This window comes from Anas acuta, chromosome 3, assembly GCF_963932015.1.
Source record: "Anas acuta chromosome 3, bAnaAcu1.1, whole genome shotgun sequence".
Classification (NCBI taxonomy): Eukaryota; Metazoa; Chordata; class Aves; order Anseriformes; family Anatidae; genus Anas; species Anas acuta.
Genome location: NC_088981.1, coordinates 20,563,210 through 20,582,678, shown reverse-complemented (window position 1 = coordinate 20,582,678; position 19,469 = coordinate 20,563,210). Strand labels below are relative to the sequence as shown.

General features: G+C 35.1%; 1 protein-coding gene across 3 annotated transcripts in view; it reads right to left on the bottom strand.

Moving 5' to 3' along the window:
• SPATA17 (spermatogenesis associated 17) overlaps positions 1–19,469 on the bottom strand; it is a 96,581-nt gene that overhangs the window by 6,474 nt on the left and 70,638 nt on the right. For all 3 annotated transcript variants that reach the window (XM_068676019.1, XM_068676020.1, XM_068676017.1), the window contains one exon: positions 18,726–18,861. In XM_068676019.1, coding sequence (XP_068532120.1) covers positions 18,726–18,861 — 136 coding nt within the window. The remainder of the gene's footprint in view (positions 1–18,725; positions 18,862–19,469) is intronic.

Here is a 19,469-nt window from a genome sequence, read left to right as displayed (position 1 = left end):
CTTTTCTCAAGTGACAAGTGACAGGATGTGAAACAACAGCCTTAAGTTGTGCCACAGGAGTTTTAGATTGAGTATCAGGAAGAACTTCTTCACAGAAAAGCTGCTTAGGTTGGAGCAGGCTGCCTAGGGAGATGGTGGAGTTGCTATCAGTAGAGGTATTTAAGAGAAATACTGATGTAGTGTTTAGGGACATGGTTTAGTGGTGGAGTTGGTAGTGTTAGGTAATGGCTGAACATAATGATCATAAGGGTCTTTTCCAGCCTAAATGAGTCTATAATTCTATGATGAAAGACATATGAACACAGCACTAAGGGGAATGGTTTATTGATGGGGCTTGGTAGGTCAGGTTCATAGTTGGAGCAGATGATATTGAAGGTCTTTTCCAACCTAGATGATTCTATGATTGTATAAATAGAGATCTGGTTACACAAATTAAAATTGTTGCATACGGTTGTATGAATGTAGAGTTCCTTCATAGGTTAGGAAAAGTAGCATGAAAAACTGCTTCAAAGATAAGTTGTGTAACCTCTCTAAAGGAAAGTATTACACAGAATCACACAGAATTTTCTAGGTTGGAAGAGACCTCAAGATCATCGAGTCCAACTTCTGACCTAACACTAACAAGTCCTCCACTAAACCATATCACTAAGTTCAACATCTAAACGTCTTTTAAAGACCTGTAGGGATGGTGACTCCATCACTTCCCTGGGCAGCCCATTCCAATGCCTCACAACCCTTTCAGTAAAGAAGTTCTTCCTTCAACCTAAATTCAACCTAAAACACCCCTGTCGCAATGGCAGCCCATTCCCCCTTGTCCTGTCACCAGGCGCATGGGAGAACAGACCAAACCCCACCTCACTACAGCAGTATTATCCCTGTAGTGTTGGTTCAGAGCACAAAGTTCGTTTCTGAGACAGTCTAAAAATATAGAAGATGTGGTATGATTGCATGATGTCAAACATGGTGTCATGTGCTATGCAATGTTAAAACAATCCATGCAAAATTTGGATCTCAGAACTTTTTTTGAGCACTGGGATATCTGTTGCTCCTGTAGAGACCTACAACTGTACGTAATTTCTGTTAGGAATCAAAGGCAGAAGGAATAACTGAAAAGTGGGCACAGCTGTTAGAATCATAGATTTATCTTCATGCTACTGAATAGCAAAAACAGGGAACAAAACTCACTTTTCCCTAATTTGAAATCAATATCTACAGATAAATTACAAGATTTTAGAAAATTCAATGAGAAATTCTGAAAAACAAGCAAACAAAACAACAAAAAAAAATGCTGTAGCAATGTCCGTAGTTTATGGCAGGCACTCTGTGCCATCTCACTTTTTCCATAATACTAGCACAAAGCTCATGTGCATACCTGATTTGAAAATCAGGCAGCACTGCCATTGTACAGCCATAGTCTACAGCCCTCTCTGTTTAAAACTAAGCAGCCATATTTAAGTATTCCCTATGATCCTAATTCTTGTAATAGTAAAATTAGAGTTTTAAATTGAACTGTCATTGTAAGCCTCTTGACCTATTAACAGGCACAGAGGTCTATAACAAGGAAGCAAACTAGAAATGGCAAGTTGTTACTCAAGTGAAACGTTGATCCAGCTAACTTTTATTCTTAGCAAATTTATCAATACTGGTTAACAATACTTCCAACTATTACAGGGCCTTCTGACATGACAAAATGAGTGTAACAACCCATTCTGTCAATACAACACAAATGTCATTTCAAGTGCTCAAAACCCACTAAGCTACCCTAAAAAAGATTGATTTATCTGCTCCAGTGTTTCTTTGGGGCAAACTTTTCTTACAACTGAAACCAATTAGTGGGCCTGGCACTTGTAGTGCAGAATGTAGGTCAGCATCAAGTAATAAAAAAGTATTGACTTTTCCCTGTCTGTAAGCAGCATGAAAGGGGTGCCATGGCCTTGTCGTATATGAAAAGAGCTCCATTAATTTCACTTATTTCAACCAGGGCTGTCAAATACTAATGCTTCTATTGCACTTTTCACACAAAGTACATTGACACCAATCCTGGCCCCAGTGAAACAAGTTTACAATATTTCAGTTAGTGAAAGGGGTAGTATAATTTTTAATTCCCTGTTGTACATTAAGACTCTTTAAGCAGCATTGCTCATAAGACCTATTGAGAGATATGAGCTGGGACATTAATAATGGCTTCTTCCCCATGGGCAACAAAACCTATTTCTTGTGCATAGCTTCAATAGCTAATTAGACATAAACTTCAGGATATAGTTTTTTGGCATAGCTCTGTTTTTTTGTGTTTTGTTTTTTTTTTTTTTTTTTTTTGGTGGTGGTGGTGGTGGTGGTTTTTTGGTTGTTTTTTATTATGTTGTTGTTGTTGTGGCTAGTGGGCACAGATTGCCAGTTCTGCTTTCCAAAAATGAGGAATAGGTCTTCTGTGGCTTAAGGCTATACAATTGAAAAGCTAATGTGTTAACCAATTAGGTCAACTAGCCCCATCAAAAAAGAGATAATAACAAAAGCCTGGATCATGCCTTAGGGACTGGATCTCATTGTGTCTGTGCAGAGGTATTGACTTGCAGAGAAAAGCATGCTTAATCGGAGATCCCTGAACTATAGTAGACAAGTGACCACTGCTGTGATGAAGGGGGTAAAGTTATGCCCTTCCCTACTTCAGCCTGTCAACACAGTACAGGCAGGAAAAGCAAAGGAGTCAGCATCTTCCCACTTGGACTGTCTACTACCATAACCTATTCTAAACCCACTACACTATGTTCTTTTGGGTAAGTGCAATGATAAAAAAAACAACACAGTGTTTCCATGAAAACTTGGAAAACATCATCTCCATATCATGTTGATCAACACAATAACAGTCAAACTGACCTAAGATGTTATGAAACTGTTTCCCTCCATTCTCGACAATTTCCCTCCTAAAATGTTTTTTTTTTGTTGCTGTTGTTGTTTTTCTTCAATTGAAGTTTATGATTGTTGAGGGCTCTGAGTGTGATGTCTAACGCCTTCCCTAATTATCTCTTGTGAATGCAAACAACATCAACAACAATAAAACTCTTTGATTTAAAAAGACTGGGTGACTATGGTAGAAGACAATTTTATACTTGCTTTAATGACTTTGTAAGAGCAAGTCTTACCCTTTGAATCAACTTGCCATTAGATCTCAAGATAAAATGATATTGCATAGACATCATAAAAGGGAACTTTATAACCTTCTGTGTTACACTTACATCAGACAAGTTTTTTTTCTACTCGTTAGTTTTAATCTTTTATTGACATTATTATAATGTGTTGTAAAAACAAATCAGAAAATTATGTTCACAGTAGGAAATCTAACAACACCATTTTAATATCCTATCTTCCAAACAGAGGCAGAAAAAATTAATTGCTATATAATTTATATAAGAAACATTTAATTATTATTATACTTAAATTTTCATGGAGCTTTACAATTACTACTGGCTTTTACACTTTAAATCTTTTGGAATTATAAATAATGAAACCAAAATCAAACACAGTTTGCCAGAAATTATGAAATGTTCTGGCTCATGAATTCAAAAAAACACGTCTGATAAACATACAGGTTTTTCATACTTCCTGTATGATATGTCCAGTATGAACAGCACAACAGTCTATGCTTTTCTGTGACAGTCAAACATGGAAATTGTAACTCTATTCCTCACTTCCTCTAATATTCTGAGGAGGAAGCATTCTGCTACTAATCTGGGCTCGCTGAAGTTTTCTTTCTTAGCTTAGCAGGTAAACTGCATTAATTGGTGCTTTAGAGATAACTGGCTAATGCAAGACAAGATCTAAAACTTTTTGTTCTTCTCATCAGTGCAAGGTAGGAAAGGGGAGGAGTTCTATCCTTGAAAAGAGTCTATTTCTGCTCATATATGGTTAGAAGCACCTCAAACAAAGGAAGAAAAGCATATCCCACTATACCCTTCCACAGTGGCTAAAATTAAGCTATGGCATGATAGAAAGTAACAATCCTTTTGAGAACACAATGGTTTGAGCCATTCTACAGAAAAACACAAACATTACTGAATGAACAACATATTTTTCAATATCTGTGTTTATTAAGGATTACTTCATACCCTACTGTGCTTTCTCACAAGCAAAGGCAAGTTATTTCTTGTCTTTGATAAAAGTTTTGTGTAATGAAGGACAAAGAAAAAAATGAGAAGTATTTGGTCCAATTAATTATTTTTCTTAAGTTTTGTTTCTCTAAAATTAATCTGGGATCTGAAGCAAGCTTGTCCTTTTTGTCATGTACAGTATAACCAGCAATGAAGATTTGTGATCTGAATTTGCATTCATTAAATTTACTTAGTACCCTATGCTGACTGCAGTTGCCCAATAGGAAGGAAGGGTAGAATTCCCAACTATACCTTCTAAGCTCATTTAGTCCATTTATGGATGACCTGATAGCCAGACACTTCCTGGTTCTCCCTCCCAGACATGTTCTAGCTCTGTGATGCTTAAATATATACACATATGAATTCTTCTTTATAAGTTACTATGTAGATAATGAGTTTATGTATGTATATACATACATAAGCTAATTAATGAGAAAGAATAAATAACCTTTATGTAGACACTTTTCAGGTACTCTTAGACATATTCAGAGTCAGTATCAATATTATAAGTATAGTTCGCTACACAAAGTTATAGTGCATGTGGTACTTTGTTCAATGTTATGAAACAACATCACCCAAATTCTGTTCTGCCTAATGTCTGCATTTGAACCAAAATTGCTAAAGATAATATTATATTTTTTTGACCTATTCTATTTTTTACAAGTAAATTGAATTAAGAAAGCAATGTGAATTTCTCCTCAAGCTATTTCATACTTGGATACCCTTGAACTTTACTGAAACTGGGCTAAAAAGCAAATGTGCACTTGAAAATAGTTGTTAGTACTCAGAATCCCAAGAGGTGTTTATTTGCTATTGTTATGCAAATCTCTACTTCTTGCAGGGTGTTAAAAAACTATATATATTTTTGAAGAGGAGAGTAGATGTTCATCTTAATTTAAGATGCATAAATAACATTTTATTGGGTATGAAAATACACTGATGAGTAACGTATAAAGTTATGAAGTTACTAAATCTGAGATAGAACTACACCTAAAACTACATTCCAATGTACAGAAAATGTACAGAGCTTTAAAAGCATCTGACGAAAATTAAAGGACACAGTTTTATTATAGTGGGCATATTTTTAAAACTATTCCTTATCTTGTCCATCACACACATTCTGCTAGCAAGAGGACATGCACTAGAAAATAATGCACTTAGGGATGAGTATCTTGACTTATGCCATTTATAAGCTGCCCCTTTCATTGTCTAATCTGTTCAACCATAACATTCTGATTCCAGTAGAAAATTAAGTCAGTGCCAAGCGCTGACTGCCAAGACAAACTCAGAACCACTTTTAACCTGCTGGACTATATCCAAAAGATGTTTAACCTGCCAAGATCAAGTTGCAACTACCTCTAATTTGCCAAAATCATGCCACTAGGAATTAAGGAGGAAAAATTTTGAATCTCAATCTCATCAGAAAAAAAAAAAATATATATATATATATATGTATATTATATTTTACTTTAGTTATAAGAAAAAAAAATGTATATATGCTTTTAAAAGTTTACAATAAACTGGAAAAAAAAAAAAAAAGAGAAACTTTAGACTTTAAAATTTCCTTAGATTTTTAGGAAATCTTGTGTTGTACAGAGTAACTTCTAGCATATTAGTAGATATAGTTTGTTTTTCCAATATCAACATGCACTAGATATTTCTGAACATCTCTATTATCAGATATTTTCAAGGTTTTCAGACTCAAATTCACATCTTGATGCAAATTTTTTGAGAGAAATGAGTCTCCCACTTTAGTAGGAGTACTTTTAATACCTTAGCACCTTTGTAAGTAGCAACTGAACAATAAGATTAAGCCTAACTTTTTATTATATCATGTGTAGGATCAGTGTTTTTATATGGTACATCCAGCCAAGTATGCAGTACATTTTCTTATATCTCACTCTGCATAGCAAGCATCAGAAATGCCTGAAAACCTTTCTAAATTGAGAGGATATACTGTACTAGTAAAGCAAGGATTTAAAGCAACATTTCTCTAGTAACACAGAAGGACAGACTGTCACAAATTGTTATTTAAATGACATTTCCTTCTTGAGAAAGTCTCCTCATTTGTTCATCTAATTACAGTTAATTATATTCAGTTCTTAGTTTGCCAGTTTCTCTAAATACAAAAAAGGGTTGGTATTCACTTAGCTCAAAGATATTTACTTGAATATGTAAATGAATAATGTAATGAATAATTACTTCAATTTCTGGGAAGTATATTTGGAAAAACTTCCAGTTCTTAGTGATTTAGGGCAATTTACATAACTATAGGTAAAATCTTTATTAAGTGAGAAGAGACAGGTACAGCAATTTTTTTTTTTTCCCACACAATTCTTACAAGCATTTTGTCCTATCTTCAAATGAAAAAAAAACAGAACTTTTACAGAGAGAAAAAGGTTACTGAAGTGAAGAGCTCAGCCAGCTCTTTATAGAAAAGGGAGAAGACTGGTTCATAAACACAATGTATTTGATCTTTATAGTTTCACTAAACATAATGATGTTATTGGAATAAGGATTTTTTTTTTATTTTTATTTTTTTAACATATTGGTGTATATAATCATCACACCACAATACTTGTTAGGAACTGAGTTTACACTATTATCATCTGAGAGTCTGCTATACTAGTTGTCTTCATCTTCAATTGATAAGAATTGGCAATCGCAAGAAGGATCCCACTAGATGGTAAGTTAGAAACATGAAAAGCATTTTTGAAAGTTATGTAAAGTTTAGTATAATTGTGTTTCCCAGCTGCAATACTACTTTTTGCTGAATCATTTTTATACTTGTCTTTTATGCTCCACAAGAAAATAAAAATAAAAATAAAAAAATAAAAAATTAATAATAATAATAATAAAAAAAAAAAACAAAACAGTTTAACAGGGATTTCAACCAACTCTGTTTTTAAGGAGAGAAAAAAAAAAAAGTATATTTAAAATGTAGTGTAAAATAAAGTTACTTATTAGATACTCTGTACAACATGGAAAATTAATGACTGGTGAGCTCTATGGCCACCTAGTGTGAATAAGAGTGCAATTTTATATATCATATTGCTTTGTTATAGAATTTGTGTATGATTGTTTATGAAAGCAACTTTTAGCTTTAACAAAAGAAGTAACTTGAAAACAACCATCTCTATTCAAGAAGAGAATATATTCTTATTTTGGTGACATCAAATGAGTTCTATAAAAGCTAAATTCACTCCACAACAAAAACTCTGCCTTCTCAGCTTACTTTCTCAATTACTCTTTTCACAGAGCATCATTTAACTTGATCAAAAGCTTTCTCTGTATCTGGGAAAGGATGTGCTAAATACTGTGCTACTTTTCTCACTTTTTTTTTTTTTTTCTTTGAATGCTAATAGAAATATATTATGGCATAATAGAGACAAGTAATGAAGTATGTACCAGTACTTCAGAGATAAGAGTGCACAAGACTTTATGGGTCTAATTCCAAGCATACACTTCCTTGCACAGACTGCTGCCAGAGCCCTTTGCCAGAATGCTCAGGGAGCTGATGTCTTCATGCCTGTTGGAGCTATAAGAAAGATGTGTCCACTGTCATGTTCCATGCAGGGTGTACTTTTTCTGGATGATATTTAAAGGAACTTGAACAAAATTCATGGCATGTCAGAAAGAAGAGTAAAGATGTCAAAGAGGGTTCCTCATGGTGATGAAGGTCTCCTGCTCCTATTCCTTGCATTCTCATTCCAAAAGTGGATATGATTAGTCAAAGGGGCTTACAGCAAAATAAACATTCTTTTTTCTCTCAATGAATTACTTTCCTGTGGCACACTCCAAGTTTCCTGTTTTGTGAATATAAGCTACCTTCAGAAGAAACTGAAATGACAGAACAGGAGAAAGAGGACTTTCTCACTTTTTATGCAACTACTCTGAAGATCTGCTAAGACTAGGAAAACTAGTCATCTCCTACCCTGTGTTCACAAATGCTATAACTAATCAATAGGTCCTAGGCTAATATCTATTGCCTTTTCTTCCCCATCTTTTATTTATATATAATAGCATATTTTTGCATGTCTTTTTAAAAATTTTCAGTACTGCTTACTCTCCTTTGTAAATCTACTGGTTCCTTGGTACAGTTCAAGGAAAAGCATCAACATCAAAGATAATTCACTCGTGCCACAGATTTGTTTTGGCACTGACATGAAACTAGTTCTGCCAAATATCACATGATTAAGATATTTCAGGGAGATAAACATTTGAGATATATAGAGAAACAAACATTATTTTAGTTTCAACAGTGCTCAGAAAAATGAAATGAATTACAGTTATTAGCACAAATTCAACAAATAGATTGCTTAGCACACTTGAACTAAAATCATGCTGTCTTGGTTCTGATATAAATACGTGTCATATATAGTAAACGTGACAACTTGTGCAAACATACTCTATGGTAGTATGTATGCAAAAGTTTATTTCATTTTTAATCTGTATAACTTCAAAACCAAATTCTACATTCTGCTGTATATGCTGAGGAAAGAATTTAGCATTATAATTTCTTTAACATCTATGCCTTTAATGTCTATGCAGAACTTTCAATGTATAGCTGAATACTATTTTATCTTATAAATGAAAATGAAATAGGAATTTTTGAAATGTTTCATATGCTAATTTATTCATTGATGGTGTACTAGCAACATCAGTTATACTGTAAAGTTTCCCATACTTCTTTGAGGATTTTGGATTTGACCTGACATGCTGAAATACTTTGAATAGCAACACATTTTGGTTTTTCTGCTGCCAAAGGCTTGGGCATCTGCAAAAACTACAAATCATGACAAACACTTTGAGTGATATATGGAGGACCACAATCCACTAGGAAATAAGCTAAGACCAACTCATTCATTTCATTTAGGTCCTTCAGTAGGATTTGAACCATCCAGCCCACAAACCATGTCTCATGAGATTGCAGTATACATCCAGCCCACTGTAATAATGATTCATATACATATATGTGTATGTGCTTTATTGCTACCTTTAGCTGGATTAAAAGCAATATATCAAGTTTTATATTTCTGCCTCTTTTATTAGCTTTCTAGCACTTGATCAGCTGATAGAGGTAATAATGAAATGTTGTGTGTTTTTTTTTTTTTATAAACTGGAGTTTGTAAGTCCTGTCCTGAGACTGTAATATTTCAAAAAATAGCCTAAGCTTTGGGGAAAAAACCAATTACAGAAACAGCATTAAAAATGCCAAGCACTGGGCAGAAGCAATTCTGGATCAGTTTAAAAAAGTGATTGATGAAACTCTAATCTGAGCTGAAGGAACAGTTTCACGACAAGCTGTGACCATTCCACACACTTCATTAGCTGCCATAATTAGCCTGGTGTTTCAATTTGTTAGAACTGGTGGGGACAATTTTACTCAGAATGCAAACATCAAAAAACAGGGTGCCTCCGACTTCAGAAGGGACTGATGAGAAGCTTTTCTAGTCTCTGTTAACTGAAAGATTAATTACAGCTGATGGGAGGCTGTACTCTGATTGTCACTCTGTCTATGTGCATTACTTTTAGCATTAGAAGAAAGACATGGTTGACACTGCACTGCTCAATCAAGCAGCTTCACATTAGTGTACAAAGTCTGTTAATATGCAGTGTTTTTATTGTTTCTCTTTCTTTTGTTTTCTAAGTTTGAGCCTCTCATACCTAACAAGTTACACTCTGAAAAAGCAGGGTATTCAGTTGCTAACGATCAATGTTTATCACTTATACTGCCATATACAGTATACTTCATATACTTCATACAACTACAGGTAAGAGAGATCCTAACAAAACTCAAGGCCATGGGCTGGAAATATTGTTAGTTCCTATTATCATAGTCAAAATGTAAATTCTTACTCAGATAGACTCATTGTGGAAAACAAAAACAGTACAGTTAGGAAACAGACACTTTGTGCATCACAGTTTTTAGCTTAACCTATGTACCTTATCTGCTGTTACTCCTGTATGTTAACTCAGAGCTTGTAAGGTTGTTTAAATGAAAATGAAGCCTGAATTTGAAGTGCAAAGGTTATTCTTGAATAATTCCATAACTCTCATTCTTGAATATTAACGCATGCTAATACACTTGTTCATAAATAACTCCTTATGTGGTTATGCTTTTCAGTTTCCATACATATTTTATGTTAAGATGAACAGAAACCATAAAGTATGTAGGAGAAGAAAGAACACAGTTTCTATTCTTGATCATGGTGGAACATCCTTTTAACTTGTGTTTGTAAAGGGCATTTTGAAAATAGATCTTCATTGGCATTAAATGAATAAATACTGAAGTGTATTCCAAAGTGAATAACATATTACTATTAAAATGGAGCAAACAAGTCCAGAGTTGATTCATGATCTAAATTTTAAAGTAGCAGTAGCTGCTTATGTCAAACCATTAAGACAAGCAGCAGTCTTACTTGCAATCTCTCATTTACTCCAATGCCAGTGCACAAAACTATGCAATTTTACTATGATTTTTCCCTACTCAGGTAATGTAGACTACTCCAAGATTCTAGAGCACCATAAGAATCTAGTACATTTTACTGCACTGAATTTTACTGTTCTGAGAAAAACCTACACTTGCTCTCAAAACAACAAAAACGTCCAGCCTTTCACTCAGCTTGGGCATATACCTGACATAACCTATTATTTGGAGTAGCTATAGGCATTAAAAACACCATAAATTGTACAACTATTCAATCATAATAGATCACTGCTATGAAAGATTTCATTCAACTACCATTTCAAGATGTGACATTCTGCACTCCTAAGTGTGCCTGTTGCAAGAAGCCAGCAGAATGTGATTCTTAGACTTCAATTAGTAAACCCAACAGCAATGTGCACTTAACGATGAGATTTTAAAAGTGTTTTTTTTTCTTCCCTGCAAAGATGGGTAATATTATTTCTAAGGAATAGGAAGCAGGTTCCATTTATCCATATATTGATTATATTAATCACTGGCCAGATTGTTACCTGATGAAACAATTAGCCTAACTCCACGAACATACCTTTTCTAAACAAGCATTGAGGTTCAGTCCTAATATCTCAGAGGCATTTTTGAATACTTATATAGGTAATCTCAATCTTAGAGAGTTGTGAAAAGCTTTGTAACTTCCATTTCAACTCTATTTAGCCATCACAACCAAGTTAATGGTGGATTAACAAAAAAAGCATACTTTTCCATAGAATCATAAAGGTTGGAAAAGACCTCCAAGATCATTTGGTCCAACCATCCCCCTACCACTGATATCACCCACTAAACCATGTCGCTAAGCATCCAACCTTTCCTTAGACCCCCCCAGGGACAGTGAGTAACTCCACCACCTCCCTGGTCAACTGTTTCCAATGCCTGACTACTCATTCTGAGAAGAAATTTCTCCCAAGTTCCAACCTGACCCTTCCCTCACACAACTTGAGGCCATTCCCTCTAGTCCTATCACTAGTTACTTGAGAGAAGAGGCTGACCTTCAGCTCCCCACAGTTTCCTTTCATGTACCTGTAGAGAGCCTGTAAAGGTTTCCCCCAAGCCTCCTCTTCTCCAGACTAAACAAGCTAGAGAACCCAGCTCCCTCAGCCATTCCTCACAGGACTTGTGCTCCAGGCCCTTCACCAGCTTCATAGCCCTTCTCTGGACATGCTCCACTCCAGGGCCTCAATGTCCTTCTTGTAGTGAGGGGCCCAAAACTGAACACAGCACTCAAGGTGTGGCTGCACCAGAGCAGAGTACAGGGGGACGATCACCTCCCTGCTCTTGCTGGCTGTACTATTCCTGATACAAGCCAGGATGCCTTTGGCCTTCTTGGCCACCTGGGCACACTGCCAGTTCACATTGAGGTGAGCATCAATCAGCACCCCCAGATTCTTTTCCTCTGCACAGCTTTCCAGCCGCTCTGCCCCAAGCCATTGCATGGGGTTATTGTGGCCAAAGTGCAGGACTCGGCACTTGGCCATGTTGGTCCTCATCCCATTGGCCTCTGCCCATCAACCCAACCTGTCCAAGTCCCTCTGAAAGGCCTTTCTACCCTCTGGCAGATCGACACTTCCCCCCAGCTTTTGCAGATATATTACATCAGTAATTGCTAGTGACTTCAATATCTAGATTTTTGTTTTTAAATTCAAAATAAAGATTAATTGGCTGTGTTGAAATGCATTATATTTATCAGATGTATAAGCAAATTTCCTGAATCCCAAGAATACTGAACAGTCCTTCCAAAACTGTCATCAAAAGTCAAAGCCAAGCACTTCCCAGTTTAGTGCAAGGATTTGCAATTCCAACAAACCAAATAACATCAGAATAGTGAACACCTAAAACTAACATCAATTTAAAAATTTCACATTAACATTTCCAGCTCAACTGATGTTTGCACTGAAAGTTCTACCACACCTTAGTGTAATGTACTTGAAGTGTATAATGAAGGAATTAGGCAAGATACTGTGTTTCTAAAGCTTTTTCTCATTAAACAAGAGGCTTTAAAATGTTTAAGCAATGTATACAATGGGAATTATTTATGAAGGTAAAAAACATACATATATCTCCCTCAAAAAACAGTAGTTAAAGTTAGCTCTTACTAAAATGGAAGATTTTCTTTCTATGCCACTAACATACATGTTGCATTATTAAATGAGGAAGGTAGGCAAAGCAAGACATTTATCATCCTACAGACAAATGACACTGGATTGCTAGTTAGACAGTATAATAAGGACCATCTAATTTTCTCTTTTGAATCAATTTATTCTTCAAAGCCCTGGATCATCATCAAGGGACTGAATTTTCCCACTGAGAAATCACAGAACTGAAAATCAGGTTTTATAAAATATTCAACTAGTTGCTGACAAACCCTTACAAATAACCACTAGAATGGATTTGATTAGAAAAGTGGTGACAGTATCTTTTTTATGCAAATATCCAACTGAATGGTTTGACTCTTCCTAGTCACTGCATTGTTTTATTCCTTCTTCACTGTACCCTGTAAGTCACCAGTAACCTTCATCAGAAAGCTATTCCAGCCCTTCTTTTCATCCTTCTAAGTATCCACACATTATTTTCTACATTTAGTTAAACAGTAGTCATTTTGTATATTTTAATTTGCTTCATGATTTTAACCTTCTTTCTACACCTAAGAAAATCATTTAAGAGATGGCTTATATCTGGAAAAATCATTATGTCAACTGCCACAAGTTGAAATTTTAATTTACTTTCCTAGAAGTCTGAATGGATGCATCTTATGAAAGAGATTCTAGTCCAGTGGGTCAGAGGTAATGTCTGCTGTTCCTGCTGTTTAATTGACATACTCTTGGCTTTCTGAATGTTTGCTTCTCAAGAGGGGCAAAATTTAGAAGTAGTAGACTTTGCAAAAGTAATTTTTTTTGTTACCCGGTTTCAGAGACATCTTGCTCATTAATCTGGTTCATGATATTAGCTTGGGCACCACTGCTTTTTTTTTTTAACACTACCTGTCCAGGAATGTAGCTAAATGCCTGAGCTTCAAGGAGCTCACAATTCTGCAAAGTAATGCTGTTGTAAGAATCACCCTATGTGAAGGCAGGCAGTTCCACAAGCCAATTATCACAAGAAGACACAAAGTGTTCTGACTCTCGGGCGTTCTGAAGACAGCAGAGAGATACACGCTACAGAATATTGACTTTTTATGAATAATACAGAATGCACTGCTGTAGGACCAGATCCTTGGATTTAAATTGTTTGGTTTGGTGTAGGATGTATGGTAAGAAGCAAAGTGAAGGAAAGCAACTTTACCTTGGAATCAGATAGCTGATAATTCAAACTAAAGGTGCATTTGGAGCATCCAAATAGATCCATCAAGTTATGCCAGCAGCAATAATTATACAGGAGCCATGTCATTGGCTGGAGATTGCTGAAGTGCAACACAATTTGGTAACAACCCTTATTATTCCTGACACGGCTCATGAGGAAATTGGTAGTGTAAAACGCAAACTCTTAAAAGATCACCTAATAATTCTCCTACAATAGAGTCACTTCTAGCTGCCACATTACGTCAATTCTGCTTTGCTTAGGAAAACATGTTGCATTTGCATTGGGGAAACTAAGAACTCTTATTGAAAGTGTCCTGGCTCTTCTCATTTTGTCACAAAGCAATTTTGTCACAAAGCATACTAGTAAATATGACCTTAAAAGTTTCAAAACATGTAATACGACTGACAACATAGATCCACATTCCTCAGGAATACCACACTGTATTAGAAAATATTCTTGTATATTTCTTCTCTGATTAAAAGGAATAGAAACCAAGCAAACTCCCTTAAAAATTGTCCAGGAGTCACAGTCACAGTCTTGAGAGAAAAAGTTTAAAACTTCACATATACGTTATACTTTCTCAATTATAATTGCTGCAATATTAAGAAAAGTCAAGTTAAAGTGAAATTTAGTTAAGTTTCAGTATAAGATAGGGACGGAAGAACATTAGTAGTGTACCAATTCTGCCATATGACGTTGACCAATAGACATAATTATAACATGTTGTTAGTCCCATGTGGGATAAAACTAGTTTTCAAACAGAACAAGTCACTTCGCCCTCTCCAGTTTTTCCTTTTCAGTAATACTATGTAAATGTAAATTATCTGTAAAACCATAGGACACAGTGGCCTCAGAAGAATGTGAAAGAGAATGGGTTGGCCATGTAGACCAGTCAAGCCTGCTGTGGAAGGCATTGAGATTTTCAGGCCTTCTAATACACTTATGTAATTCTTCCCACATAGCTGGAACTTCAGGTCCTACCTGATAAAGTTATGCCACTTGTGCCATAACTTGAGCAAGAATGAAAACTGCTGAGGCTATTGAAGTTTTAGAGGTAAAAGACTTTATACAAAATAGCATGATTTTTCTGGACCCACAGGGAGTACTCTTTTGCATCACAGCAAGTCCAAACTTAGTAAAATAATGTGAGAGGAATTATGCAGATGAGACATTCAGAATGACTTGATCCTTGCAAACTTCTTTATGACAGAAAGCAAGTTAGTTAAAGATCAAGAAATTTCCTATTGTCTGTTATCCCAAATGGGACACTTCTGCCAATTCTTAGACAAAGACAAATTTACACCTACTGTATATCAATGAAACTCTATACATTGTATTATCCTAATGTCCTTTATAAACTCAGTCTAAAGTACTTACACACACCTGGTTTTCTGTTATATTATTGTACAATTTAATTAAATACTTCTGCAAATTCATATAATCTCAGCTGAAGGCAACCACCACCCAACTACGTTGATTGAAGATGTTGATTTTGCTTTTATCTACTCTGGCTGAATGTGAACCTGTCACCTCTGCCTCTGGTGGCAAAAATGGAAGCAGTATAATTTTTATAACAACTGTTGCCTGCTCTAGCAATTACACAACACAACATGAAAAAGACAATGTTGTTGCCCAGTTTCTACTTCTCCAACAAAAACAGAATTGTGTTGGTGGTGCATTACAAGTGCTATTTTTTCTTGCCTATGTGAGGCCATCATAATCAGAAATATTTGAACTTGATATTTGATTAATGCTGGCAGTACTCTATAAGTGATTTCCACTCAACGTCTAATTATTTATTTCCTGTTATTAATGGAATGAAACAATTCAAAACAAACAGCTGGAATGACTGTTTTGCAAGAAGCTCATAATCATCAATTCATACATGTAGAAATCTTCCTAAAATTATATTACACTGGCCTGTTGAACTTGAAAAGCATATTTTATCCCAATCAATGCATAAAAGTAAAATTATCCATAACTAAGGCATGTTTCTCTGCTGTACAGTTCAGCTGTAATGATCCCCACACACTGCACTTGCACATCAATTATGATAATCATAATCACGGTCGTTAAGCTGAATGTTCATTATTATCAGGATGCTGGTGACAGCAGATTCAATCATCGGGTGCAATGGGCAGGCAGTCACAGTCCCACCCAAGTTTCTGCAGACAGCGTTGTGCCACATTAAATCTATGATGTGTTCCACATCCCACTCCATTCCAAAAGCTGTAGACGGTAAAGGTCAACTTTATGTTCTGTGCAATATGCTTAGGTTCTCTAAATTAATTCCTTGCAGTACTGTATATTTTTATGCTTTGTAGATAATAAAATTCTGTTTAGGGCCAAAATGCCTGTGCAAATAACGAAACAGTGATGCAGTTGTACTGTAATTCACCTATAATAAGGTATCAAAGGAAAGAATCTATCAACAAGGAATGCCTTCAAATGTCATGTCCCTAATTTTCCAAAAAAGAAAACAGTAAATGCTGTCATTTAAGTCAGTTTTCTAAAATGCATATGCAAACTAACTCCAATACCAATTAAAGGCCATAAACTATCATTTCTGCTTCAGTAAATATGAACATATGTGAGTGTTTTGACAACTGAAAGATTATAGTTAGCGTATTTGATCCCCTGACTGTCCAGCTACTCTGGGACCTATCACTCTAGATTAAACTCACAGTGACTAGTAATTTTTTTTCTTTATATCAATACTTCTTACAGAAATCAAAGGCATTTCAAGGTATTTAGACATATATTAATACAACTTTAAAAATAGGCAAGCATTTTATATTTTCATAGTAGTTAACTAGGATAACTAGATTGTTTCACTAGAAGTATAATATTTCCATTTCTTAACTTGTTTCTTTTTAATGAAGATTTAGAGCACAACTGTTTTTTCCCTTAGTTTAGTAACTTCTTAGAAATCTATGTGGAATTATTTTCAGATTATAACCAGATGAAAGGAACTATTAACTTTTCTCACATACCAATGGTAATTACTACGTTTAGAGGAAGTCTATGCTAACACTGTTTCATTTTCCAGAGGAAATATAACAAAACAATATTTGTCATTGTTGCTCATTTTGCTTCTAAAGTAATTATATAATTTACATACTAATCTTTTTGAGACCTGAATTAAAATGCACACATATAAACACATAAAAATCTAAAGGAAATACAACTCAGACACGCTCATGTACATAAAAAGAGAAACTTTTTAATACTGAGTTTATATTAAAAAAGCAGCTAATATCGAATAATACTTCAGCAGCTCAGTGGTCATTGACCCATTGATCACTGCACTGCCTCCTTGGAAGAAATTATAATTTTTCTTACCAGCAGTGATTAGATGGACTTCTTTATTAGAATACTTTAAGAAGTCAACTATACAACCTGGCTGGGTTATCAGCTATTCAGGTTGTAATAACCACTGTGTTCACATAAATATCACCTAATGGAAAACCCCAAAAAGGATTTTGTTAAGCAACATGTTAAGCAAAACTCAGATTGTTTTTGGTAATATCTTCACACATGCCAATTAGCCTGGTGATTAATTAATAGAAGATAATTTTGTTCAGAGCCCTGACGTATGGAAACTTTTACTAGATTTGGGAAATAAAGTAACAGAATTCACTGAAATGTTAGTTCTGAAAGTATGACCTTGTACCTGCCTATAGGACCTCTTCCATTAAAATGAAGAAAGGAGGTGGAGGGTTTTTTTTCTTTTCTTTTTTTTTTAACAGTAATAATGACTCATTAAATAAGTGGGTAGGTCAGAAAGAGCTATTTTCCCCTCTTATCTCTCTGTCTGAGTAAGCAGCTCCTAACTGAAGCTTCATTTTAATTTAGAAAAGGGGTTGGAAGACTGTAGGTTGTGTTGGATTAATGCATACAGCTATATACCCACAGAGATTTAGGCTGAAATCTATCCAAGACAGCAAGTAAAGCAATTTTAGCGGTATAAGCTATGTCCTATAATTTATATTATATGCATCATATACATATGATAAGCAGTAGAAATACCTTTACATCGGTTGATATTGGTATCTGAGCCTGATCAAAAACTGCTAAAGACTGGAAACGCCTTTACAGTATAAAACAAGTAGGAGCAACAAATTTTATATCATTTTTTTTTTATATATCATGCTGGTTCCATCTTCATTTCCTCCCATAGGTGTTTATATACATTGATATAAATGTATATATCAATGAGCCTATATGAGCCCTGAGCCTTCTCTTCTCCACATCGAAGGGTTCCAGCTCTCTCAGCCTGTTCTCATAGAAAAGGTATTCTACTCCCTTTGAGGCCATGTGCTGGAACTGTTCTGTCAAGTCTATACATTTCTTGTACTGAGAAATTTTAATGTGATTATGATTCCTAACACAAAAATAAGTAATGCAAATATATGCACAAATTCATGTTAGAACACTGTTTAGGTTCATTTTCACCCTTTTTTACCCAATGAACTTAAGCAATACAATATTTTATATTTTCTCCATTTTTCTTCCATAATTTTCTAAAGGCTTAGCATGTAAGAATAAATATACATATGTTATATTGTATGCCATATGTTGTCTTAAATCAGGAAAGGCATAACAGAAACAAAAAAAATTGCAAAAACTGATATAACCAGATCTGTACTTATACATGCTCTTAATCCTTAGCTTCTAGGTCAGAGAATTGTTGATGGCCCAAAGATACCCAGTGGATTCAATGATCTCAGAATCAGGCTCAAACTCACATATAATAGCAATCTAAAAAAGTAAGCCATTCTTTAATTTTTGTAGTGACTTACCTTGCCTGTTACCCACTTATTCGGCTGTACTTCTCGGAAATGTTTAATTCCATAAGTTTCTTGGCCATATTTGCCTGACCTGTGAATTGATGGATCATACTTCTCATTTTTATGATATGAAGAAAATGGCAAAAATCTGAAATTCAAAACATATTTTAAAATTATGACCCACTCTGGATGCCACAGAAATCATGTAAATAAGATATCAATGAAGCAGAAAATGAGGTGGACACAAGTTTCTGCTATTTTCCTCTACCATCTTGATGGTACTGTGGAAGAGCTACTGCAATTTCTTTGATAATTGCTTTTTAATAAAATTTGGAGCAAAGTGATAGAGATCTTCAATAGATAAAATGAAGCCTTGTAAGAAGACAGAACATGGCGCACTTGCATTACCAGATTAGTACTTTGGCTATATTTGCACTGCTAACTGGTGTGGTTTAAAGAGGGAATGAACAGGTTTGCTGTGTTTTCCTTATTGACATGTGCAATGCAGTATGTGCCACCAGTCAGTGGAGGCCTCCACCATGCAAAAGTAGAGTTCACTTCTGTAGAACCTTGCATCCACCTTACAAGTAGTGTACTCTAAAAGGCAACCAACACAACCTCAACCTGATCATTCCATTCCATCAGGATGGATGCATTTCAAGCCTACCAGCACTGTAAGTATAAACCAAGACTAATTCACAGCAGAAAGAACTTCTTTTGTACCTTAAAGTAGAAAATGTATCCTTTGATAACTGT